Source organism: Mytilus galloprovincialis, chromosome 2 (genome assembly GCF_965363235.1).
Source record: "Mytilus galloprovincialis chromosome 2, xbMytGall1.hap1.1, whole genome shotgun sequence".
Taxonomy (NCBI): domain Eukaryota; kingdom Metazoa; phylum Mollusca; class Bivalvia; order Mytilida; family Mytilidae; genus Mytilus; species Mytilus galloprovincialis.
This window is the reverse complement of record NC_134839.1, coordinates 3511649-3523206: the sequence shown is the minus strand read 5'-3', so window position 1 is coordinate 3523206 and position 11558 is coordinate 3511649. Positions and strand designations below refer to the sequence as shown.

General features: G+C 32.4%; 2 protein-coding genes and 1 long non-coding RNA gene across 3 annotated transcripts in view; 2 read left to right on the top strand and 1 right to left on the bottom strand.

Moving 5' to 3' along the window:
- LOC143061921 (uncharacterized) overlaps positions 1–5649 on the top strand; it is a 10358-nt gene extending 4709 nt beyond the window's left edge. The window contains exons 2-8 of the mRNA XM_076233785.1: positions 369–955; positions 1489–1610; positions 1996–2087; positions 2550–2590; positions 3217–3378; positions 4613–4729; positions 5545–5649. Coding sequence (XP_076089900.1) covers positions 369–955; positions 1489–1610; positions 1996–2087; positions 2550–2590; positions 3217–3378; positions 4613–4729; positions 5545–5649 — 1226 coding nt within the window. The remainder of the gene's footprint in view (positions 1–368; positions 956–1488; positions 1611–1995; positions 2088–2549; positions 2591–3216; positions 3379–4612; positions 4730–5544) is intronic.
- LOC143062698 (obscurin-like protein 1) overlaps positions 1–11558 on the bottom strand; it is a 198541-nt gene that overhangs the window by 37263 nt on the left and 149720 nt on the right. The gene's annotated exons all lie outside the window — the stretch shown is intronic.
- LOC143062695 (uncharacterized) lies at positions 6726–9502 on the top strand. The gene is made up of 3 exons (XR_012974814.1): positions 6726–7379; positions 7952–8012; positions 9360–9502. It is a non-coding gene; the product is annotated as an uncharacterized LOC143062695 (long non-coding RNA).

Sequence of the window (11558 nt, the reverse complement as noted above, 5' to 3'; positions counted from 1 at the left end):
AGAATAATGTTTCAATGAGTGCTCATTATGGCTAACGTTAATTGATGGTCTTAAAGGTTCATAAGATATTTTGTGAAGGTCAATTGTTCTTTATCAGTATTCATATGTTACATATTGTTCGTTAATCTTTTCTTTAGTCAGTTGATTAAATCACATGTGGTTGAAACACTTACGGTTAATTGCATGTTCAAATACATAAGAGTGATTGATTACGTTTGATGATCAAATAGCTTTAAGTAAAGCGGGAAAAATCGCTTTAAGTAAAGCGGGAAAAATAACAAAGAGAGCTTAAAAAAGATAAAAACAAATAAATAAATAAAATTAGTGTTTTAGTTTATTAACAAAACTATCATATCACATTTTTGTAGATCCAGAGAGAAGTCGTCTCCTTGCTCGTCATACAAAAGTAGCAAGTATTCAGAAGGATTTAAAGTCATGTAGGCGCTGTTGTAGTAAAGTTTGTACGAAGAAATTCTCTCTTGTGGAGGTTAAAAACATGCGATTGGAATTCTGGTCAAAGACAATAAATGGTCGCAACCAGTGGTTATTAAAAAAGTTCTCTGAAACTAATATGGAGTATACACCATACTTCCGTATACAGAACGGACATGTAGTTTGTCCAAAGGCATTGATGAGAATGCTTGGAATTCACAAAAATTTCTATTACTCTAATAGAAAAAAGTTCATAGGAGGAGCACGTTTTTCTGTATCGGAGAGACACTACTGTGCCAGCATAAAATCACTCCAAGCTATAAACTGGCTGGAAGAATACGCTACATATTACGTTGACAGGATGCCCGACTGTAATACACTCTTACTACCTTATCGGACACGACAGTGCATGATTTATATAAGATATAAAGAAGATATGAAGGAAAGATCAGAAGAATTTTTAATGCCATCAGCCTTCTACGGAATGTGGAAAAAATATTTACCCAATCTTAAAGTCAAAAAGGTATAAATTAAAACAAACAAGTTAGGCACAAATCTTTAATCAAGTTAAAACTTATATTAAAAAAAATAAGGTCTGAAACGTGTATGTTCCTTTGCGTGAAAAAAAATGGTACCAATAATTGTTATTCCATTATATGGGGTACATTACGAAACAAAGGTGATGCTGTAAACCAGGACATATTTTGGACAGTTTAATATTAACCAATTTCACTATAATTGTATATGCAGAGGCGGATTTAGGCGGCCCCCTTTTCTTGGAAAATTTGGTTGATTATATAGGGAATCATTGAAGCATGACCAGAGCTGGCCCCCTCTTAGGCAGTCAGTCGACCCCCACTTATGAAATTTCTGGATCCGCCACTGACTTGATTATTCGCAAAACGTTAACTGTGGATTTAACTTATAAATTCAGACTTCTTACGTATATGTAGATGTGAAAGTGCAACTAAAATAGTTACAAATTAGTCATTGGTATGTAGCACAAACATTTGCCAGTATATGCTATGTGTATTGTAATTGTATTTACACTTTCAGACCAATTCCTTTTCGAAATGCACAGTATGTACAAGTTTGGAAAGACAGATAGAGACCACGCATGATCCAGTGATGAGAGAAAAATTGCGAGCTGAACGAAGAGAACACAATAGCAGACAGATGTATGTATAAAATATGCAATTAATAAATATGACATCAAAGTCAAGTTATAATATATACTACACATAGAAGAATATAAATTTACTATAGCTACAGCCAATAATATTTATCGACCGTGTCCTGTTGTTTATGTTTGTGTGTTACATTGACAATGTCTGTATATTAATGGTTAGCTGCAGGTCACGATAAGAAGTTTTTTGTCGAGTGAGCGCAGCGAACGAATTCAAAATGCTCCATATCGTATCTAGCAGCTGATATTTAACAATATGAATAAAATTAAAATCTGACAATCAATTTATCGGGTTGTATTTGTGGACTTTGCTTGCTACTAGAAGCAAGCTGAACAGCAAACTAATATTTTAACATGTTTAATTTCTATTTTTGCAGGTTAGAAAGAAAGTACTATTACACAAAGAAAAACGCTGCAAAGACATCCCCATCACAATATTTAAGCTTAATTATAGATGGAATGGATCAGTGTAAGTTATGATCTACGGCTAAATATTTGGACTTTTTAGAGAAAAATGAGTCGACCGTAAGATTAATGGTCGGTCATTTTTGTAAAAGTCAGTTAAAATTGCGTCAGTTTTGTATAAGTCGATATATTATTGACTCAGTTTGCCAATTTCTCATTGCCTTTGAGCATCTGATAACTTTAAAGGCATAACCAATAAGATCTGGAATGAACAGAAAAAACATTGAAGTTAAAATCTTTTCTATTTTGTTCAAACTAATGAAACGAATTCGATAAGGAATTATTTTTTTCCGCTTTTTTTTTTTGTATTCCAAATGGGAATTTAACTGTGATGTTATTCTATTAAATCAAATTTGGATGACTGAAATGACAATTTATCAGTTTAACAACAGTTTATCAGATTGCCTATTTTTTTCATAATTTTACCTATTTATAACATGAACTTTAAATTTTGTTTTCATTGTAGCAAAAACGAATCTTCCTCATTTTGTTGGTCGAATGGCAAAGGTAAGTTAGGTATTTTGTATAACAGAAAATTCCCTCTTCGGAAATGTACGAACATCATAGTTTTCTTCCGATTATAGAGTTTGATGTGGAACTTTGGAATTATTCAGACATTATTTTGTATCTTTTACCATGCAAACGTTTTCTTTTAAAGAGCACCAGAGGTTAAGCAACCAACAATAAATCAATCTATCCATTTAGAGCGATTTTTTATGTACAATTAATTTATCATACTAAGCTTTTATCTCATTGCAAGTTTTTAGACGGCAGTTTGAGAGGAATTATTCGCGAATTTACGACCACGCCACAACTGTAAATTAAATGACAGATCCATACAGTCATACGCGACATTGTACCTCCATTTTTTTAAATTAGAATTTATGTACCAAGCTACAAAAATGTAGGAATATGGCAATTGTGTTTCGAATTAACTTGTTCCGTACACAGCGTTTGATTTTGTCAGTTTTTTACAGACTTCCTCTTTTTAGTATGCCTTGTAAATCATTTTTTATTATATTTCTTTAGTATAGTAAAAAAAATTAATTTAAAACGAATCTATATCTGTATATATCTTTTACTTTGGTCCTTACATATATATGTAGTTGTCTTATTGACACGTTTTATTGCAGGCTGTGAATAAAGTTGATCAACTAACGACACATGTCACCGGAGTTTTAGCTCATGGACAAAATAAATTTTTCACCTTTCTCGACTGGAACCAATATGCGCACGACTCTAACCTGACCATGAATATCCTTATGCTAATTCTTCACCAGATTTCAAAACTTATGGTAAGTAAAACACTTCACAATTTAAACGTATGATCAGGCAATACATGTGTGACCTCGGGTGGGGTGAGGGTGGTGATGAGCACTCCCTATACTATATACAAAGTGATAGAGCGTGCCGCTTGAATTGGTCACATTTCCAGCTTGAAAATATATGAATATATTTGAAAACAATCGGAAATAAGGTCAAAAGAGTTCCAATTACTTGTTATATGACACGCCCTGTATTTTTTCACATCAAAAAGTCTCGTCGTAGGTAAACATGACATAAGGAATAGCTGATTCTCAGATTTGAACTCCTATGAACACATCACACAAAATCATACCAATAAAAAGTTGCATTTATCCTAGGCATTATATGAAAAGTAATACATTTTTTTGAATCGAAAGTATTATGTAAAGAATGAGATAACAGAATCCAAGCGGCACACCATATCAATTAAGTGTTGAATTGGTTTCGAGTTTTACTGTTATCCACATTTCTACATATCTTTTTAATTTGTTAAAAATAATTAATCTATACACCCAAAACAAATAAGTTCGTCTGATTAGCCATATAATTTGAATGACAGAGTTTTGTGCTTTTTGAATGGTTAATTGTTATATATTTAACATAACAAGAATGTGTCCAAAGTACACGAACGAACGAACGGACGGACGGACGGGCTTACGGATGCACAGACCAGAAAACACTATGCCCCTCTACTATTGTAGGTGGGGCATAACAATTGCCATTTTAACTTGTTGCCTTTGAAATCGAGTTAATGTGCCCCCAAAAAGTTTTATGTAAATCCGTAATTTTTCCATAAATTGAATTCTTTTTTATTATAGATGATTATCATTAATAATCTCGCTGCATTTTCATTGACGGTCTGAATTGTCTTCTTCGTAGACACTCGTTTAATAATTTAAAAAGTAGAACATCTCTTTGTCTGAATAGGCTGATCCGAGTTAACTTTGTAGATGGTCTGAGTTGATCTATGGACAATCCCAGTTATCCTGCACCGTTTCACATCCACGAACTTATCTAACGAGCCCTTAAGGATCACACACATTCACAAACCCTTACGATTTGGTCATTTTGCGACAGTTTTGACAGTTTTAATGAATTGTTCGGGAGCCATTTACGGATTATTACGAGTGATCATAAGAAGTTTATTATAAAACGATGTGTCTATAAGGTAAAACTGTGGTAAGATACTATACTGAAGTAATTTTATGATTATTGTTCTTGTAGGGTAACAAGTTACCGCCTATTTTGTACTTGCAAGCAGATAATTGTTGGCGGGAAAATAAAAATCGATATGTATTGGGTTTTTGTGAACTCCTTGTTCACCAACGCATTTTCAATGAGGTAAGTTGCAATTTACAAATCATTGCGATTCTTGTTACTTTATTGAAAGGAACAGTTACCCGGTGGTTGTGTGGGTATATATATGAGCGTGTGCACCCTTAAAGGTGAAAATAGTTTTACGCAAAAAAAATATATATATTCCTCTTACCTCCGCTCGGCAAATTTGTTGAGGACTTCCTCTTCACTTCAAGAAATAAGTATTAGCTATTGCTAGATTTAAACGGTGTGGTTATTTCAAGATTTAAAACGGTTTGGTTTAAGGGTTAAAACTGTGGGAAGTGTTAAACATAATGTATAGGCAGATCCAACCGGGGGAGGTGGTGTGTATTGGATAATTATAAGGTCCTGTGATCCCTCAAATCCTTGAAAATATAGTACATTAAAATTCATCAGCACTGAATTCTTATGTGTTATTATTACTCGAGAAATAAATACAATGATTTGCTTTATTCGAAATTGTATGGTCTTGAGGGGCGGCAGGACATTTTTCGGGGTGTTTATAAGCTCGGGATTTCGGGATTTCGGGATTTACGCTTTGGGGACCCGGGAATTCTCTTTCCGAAGTTTGGGATGTCGGGATTTTTTTTTTTAAATTCGGGACCTCGGGATTTCATGTTTTTAAGCCCGGGATTTTGGGATCAGAACCGTCTTCCCCCTTCTTTTTCACGAGGAGGGACTATAAATGTAGGACTGGACTTGAAACACGTAGCCTCTTGTTATACTATATTAATGGTTTGTATATATTTCTTCTCTAACATATAATCTGTGACATCTTAATAAGGATTAATTATCTTGTGTCAACAATAATTCCACAGATAAAGATGCTAACCACATGGGGTCATTCACATCAAGTAGATAAAAAGAACAGTGCACAGTATATACATATACATTGTATCTTACCAGACAATGAAAATATATGATCAATTGACACATTAATTATTGCCTATCCATATAATTACCTCTGAAATTGCACACATGTATGTATCATTGATTATAGTTTATACATGCTAATGGTACATCTGTCTGTAAAACATTCATTTACAAGACCCCCTTTTGGGGATTTTTTGTGTGACTTTTGGTTGATCATGTAAGTTATGATGCCTGTAATATAAGGTTTTAGCATGGAAGTAAAATACTTCTACGATTTTAGTTAGAAATGTTTTTCCCAGTGAAACTTATATTGAATAGAAGTTATATCTTAATGAATTAGGTGGAACTTTTTTCTAACCAGAGAACTAACACACACATCTTGAAAATAGGCTAGTTGACTCACAGTTTGTATAAGTACATGTACATCTGTTTAGAAAACGTATTATAGTATACCGCTGAACGTTAGTCCGTCCGTCCGTTGTCAACATGTCGGATAATAACAATCTGCATCAAACATTATTTATATAGATCTGTCTACGTGAGTCTCTTTCTTTTTTTATGAATTTTAGATTTTACGTGTTCAATTAAGTTATAGGAATTTTATCCATTTAAAAGGGGTATTTTCCAGTGTTTTCGGATAATAACTGTCAAATGCTTTGAACATTTTTCATGATACTTTGGTGAAGTGTTTATTGAAGTATGCTATCGATTTTATATATTATGGCAATTACCGTTCCTAGTTGTGGGGTTTTAGTCATAAAGGGATGGGGATTAGTCAGTTTTCGGACAACAACTCAAAAAGATTTCATGAAACTTTTGAAGGCTGGTTTATATCTATCAATATAACATCCCTTGAATTTTTTTTTTTATATAGATTTATAACATGACATTTAGGAGTACTGGAACTTAATTCTTTGAAAATACTACGGGTGTATCACGTGCTCTTTATTCATATACATTTTGAAGTTTACTGCCTTTCAATACGATGGGTATTGTAAACTCTTAATATACAAGCAATTTGGCATTTTACACACTTATAATGTTAGTTCTTTCTAGCATTACAGGTTAGCGTATTTAAATCACTAATTATTTTACTGTTACAAATAGCAAATTTTCTTTTCACGTGCATTTATCATTTTTACCAGTAGGACATACACACGAAGATGTGGATGCTGCTTTTAGCCGAATAGCTGAAACTCTTCGTAGGAATGATGCTGAAACAATGCCTCGTCTGAAGGAGATGCTTCCGAACGTTAAGGATATAGAGGCTATTTATGACATTCGTTCATGGATAACATCAAGCCTTAACGACATTCGTAAGCATACTAAACCTTTGCATTATAAGTTTATCCGGGATTTAGCAACACATAATGTGAAAATGCAGTACAAAGCTTTCCAAGACAGCGAATGGAAAACTGAACATGGCATTATTCAACTAATTTCCGGGAAACCTAATTTACCAAAGGGAATACCAAAAGTTATCAATCCTCAATTCGAGAAGATAGATATAAATAAGATCAAATCTAGAATACCACAGTGGCAATGTCTATTCACTGATCAAATAGAACATACAGAGCAAAAGTGGTGGGGAGGATTTCTTGGACATCTAGAAAAAATTAGAGACAGTCTGCCATACAGAAGGACAAAAGTTCTATCAAAGGCAAAATGGATTCTCCCTTTGTTACCCAAACAGCAATTGAAAAGACAAAGACCATCCGTTGATCAAGACATTCCAGCAGAACTAAGGAGATTATTGGAAAATGAGCGAGAGGAATGTTTTGTAAGTCGGTCTAGTTCTTATCTATATAAGTTTTCACATTTCTCATTTTATATATTAATCAATTTAATCTCTAGTTTCATTGTATTGGAATAAAAAAGTAAAACAAATAGACCATCACAATATAAATAATGCTTTAAGTCGATGTGAAAAGTTTGTCCGTATATTATGCTTTCCAGAGTTCATTTAACTAAAAGATAAGACATAGTTTATCAATATAGGACACAAAAATACTATACGTCACGAAATAAAAACCAAAGGAACAGCGCTCTACGTTTTTCATTTGAAAGTGACAGTGAACCTTCAACATGGAGCAAAGTATAAAAAAACAGTCATATCGCTCCAACTTTAGACCGACCCACTACACATTTTAATACTTGTTTCTGTGGAAATCATTGCAATGTTTAAAAGTCGATCACGCTACTAAATGTGACCTTTTTTTTTCGCTATCGTCTTCTGTTATATGTTAAGTCAAGGATCAATTATTTAAAAATCTGCATTCGATGTTATTTTCAAAATGTAGAAACGTGATTTGTTCAAACAAACTACAATGTATATGCACTCGTACATTTCAGGTGCAAGTACAGCCAAAACAACAAAAAAAGACATCAAAAGGAAATAGAAAAGAATCAGAAGGTATTATGTAATTTGTATTTTGTTCTATCATTTGAGAAATTTTAAGTATATTGGAGGGTAAGTATGCCCAAAAAGTATCGTTTACGATCGCGACAATTGACAATAAAATTGAGAATGGAAATGGGAAATGTGTCAAAGAGACAACAACCCGACCAAATAAAAAACAACAGCAGAGGGTCACCAACAGGTCTTCAATGTAGCGAGAAATTCCCGCACCCGGAGGCGTCCTTCAGCTGGCCCCTAAACAAATATATACTAGTCCAGTGATAATGAACGCCATACTAATTTCCAAATTATACAAAGAAAATAAAATAAAAAATATACAAGACTAACAAAGGCCAGAGGCTCCTGACTTGGGACAGGCGCAAAAATGCGGCGGGGTTAAACATGTTTGTGAGATCTCAACCCTCCCGCTATACCTCTAACCAATGTAGAAAAGTAATCGCATAACAATACGCACATTAAAATTCAGTTCAAGAGAAGTCAGAGTCTGATGTCAGAAGATGTAACCAAAGAAAATAAACAAAATGACAATAATACATAAATAACAACAGACTACTAGCAGTTAACTGACATGCCAGCTCCAGACTACAATTAAACTGACTGAAAGATTATGAAATCATCATATGAACATCAGGCACAATCCTTCCCGTTAGTGATTTAGTATCATACCATCATAACATATATGAGAAGAACATAACCCGTGTCATGCCAACAACTGTTTTTAGAATAAATGTGTTTAGTTCCGATGCAAAGACCTTATCAATGACTCAATATTAACGCCAAAATATGCAATCTTTAATGACTTGACAACAGTATCGTAATTATATCCCTTCTTAATAAGTCTATTCAAAGGTTTTGTAAGTTTCTGAGGTGAATACTGACACCTTTGTGCTTTATAAAGAATATTTCCATAAAAAATTGGATGTGAAATACCTGAACGTATTAGAAGTCTGCATGTTGAGCTATATTTACGAATGATGTCTTTATACCGATGATAAAATTTAGTAAATGTTTTGACTAGTTTGTGATATCGAAAACCCTGGTGTAATAATTTTTCAGTAATACATAAATTTCTCTCGTTAAAATCTAAAACATTGTTACATACACGAGCGAATCGTACAAGTTGAGATATATAAACACCGTAAGATGGTGACAAGGGAACGTCACCATCTAAAAACGGATAATTAACTATAGGAAATGAAAAATCATCGAATTTTTCCGTGAATAGTCACGAAGGTATCACCATTTTCAACCTCATATTGATATCTTCCTTTAAAGCTGAAGAAAAAAAGATGAATATGCATTAAGCAAATTTAGGTAAATATATCGTTTCTTCTATTTCAGAGAAAACATGCCAAGCAAAGAAAAGGAAGAAGAATGTTAAAGAAATTTCCAGAAAAATTTACTCTTCATATATTTATTTTTTTAAAACTAAAAGTTATTACCAAAAACATAGATTATACTTAGCGATATATTTTCTTTTAGAATCATTGTTCATGTATCTTTTGATAGATGAATATTTGCATTTAGTGTTGATATTTTACCTCAAAATATTCCTAAGTCTTTGGGAAAGAATTGTTACATCACATATCTATCCTTCTATTTCAAACCAACTTATATATTATTCAGACAGTTGTCAGTTGTAATTACAAGTTTCGAACACATTTTAAATATTTCATTAATAAAAATTGTTTTATTCTTTAAAATATCTTAGTAGTAACTTATTGATAACATGTGAGAGACTCAAAGCGCTTAGAATGACATTGACAGTGAATCCTAGATGTGTTTTGTGTTTTTTATTATCTGGCCTTTATTCGTTGATATTGATCTTTTGTTTTTAATAGTAAATACTAAAAATTCTACCGAATCATTTTCTTCTTCTTTTCTTTTTTTTTTTGGTTTAAAGACCAGTTTATGAGTATCAAACAACCTATAGATTGGTTTAATTGTTTGGTTGTTTTTTCTATATGAATAAGAAAATACATGAATATTTGGTCTTTAGACCATAATAATACAATATCGTTTGACAACATTCTTTTTGGTTGAAAGACCACAATCTTTATTCAAAACATTTGTGGATTAAACATTTGGTATTTATTAAGTTTGTATTGATGTTTTTTTTTACAACAATAAAAAGTCACTTCTTCAGTTTTGGTCTAACGACCAGATAGCAAATTTTATGCTATGTGTACATGTTAAAAATGGTCTTTGGACTAGTATATTGAAGGAAACATTTCATAATAAATTTACAAGATATTGTAAAATTTGTAAAAATTATATAGCCAATATGAAAAATCTATTACTCAAGTTAGTAATAAAGTATTAAAAAAGCATTAAATGTATTAAATTAATCTTAAAATAGTTTACAAAGATAAAAAGGAAAACAATGGATTTTCCCTTTTAGAAATGGAATCAGTTTAAATATTTTGTTAAAATTTACAAAAATTTACAAAATTTATGAAAATTGTTAAAGATTGAGTGTAAAGGGCAATAACTCCTTAAGGGGAAAACTGATCAAGTTGACTTATTTGTAGATCTTACTTTTTTGAACATTATTGCTGTTTACAGTTTATCTCTATCTATATTAATATTCAATGATAATAACCGAAAACGGTAAAAAAAACTTAAAAATTACAAATTCAGGGGCAGCAACCAAACAACCAGAAGTCCCTTTCATCTCAAATTATCAGGGCAGACAGTTATTGACTTGATAAACAATTTATCCCCATGTCCGATTTGCTCTAAATGCTTTGGTTTCAGAGTTATAAGCCAAGATCTACATTTTACCCCTATGTTCTTTTTTTAGCCAAATTGGCGGCCATCTTGGTTGGTTGGCTGGGTCACTGAACACATTTTTTAAACTAGATATCTCAATGATGATTGTGGCCAAGTATGGTTAAATTTGGCCCAGTAGTTTCAGAGGGGAAGATTTTTGTAAAAGATTAAGGGTGCTATAAACAATTTCGTATAAAAAACTAGAGGTTATTCCCCAACTAAAAATAGACATGGAGGCCTAGGGAAGTCCCTTTTTATCAACATAATTGGTGAAAAAGTATCATGTTTTTTGTATTTGGTTGTAAAGATATGTTAATTAACTTCAATTAAAACAGGTTAGATGATTAAAATAATTTAAAAAATTAGATTAAATATTCATGTTTTGAGGGGAGACAACACTGTAAACAGTCTGTTTTTTTGGCAGTGAAAATTCAAAACTTATTTGCAGCCACTGTAGCTCTTTTGGGAGCAGGCGAACGTATCCCTGAAGCATGAATTTTTTGAAAGACCAGGTAAAAATCTATGAAATTCATACAACTTTGATAATGAAAAATGTGCAGGTATCATGTCTTCAGGGGTGTGCACATGACCTGATTTCAGGTTTTTTAAGCTTAAATTAGGCAATGTTTTTCCCAGTTTCTCTGGATAAAACTTTTTTATACTATTAAAAGTACACTTTTTTTTTATTCCATTATAAACTAGAGAACATTCTGATTCCAGTGATATCTAGTTTTATACAGGTATCTTTATCAATCAGTCCACCACTAA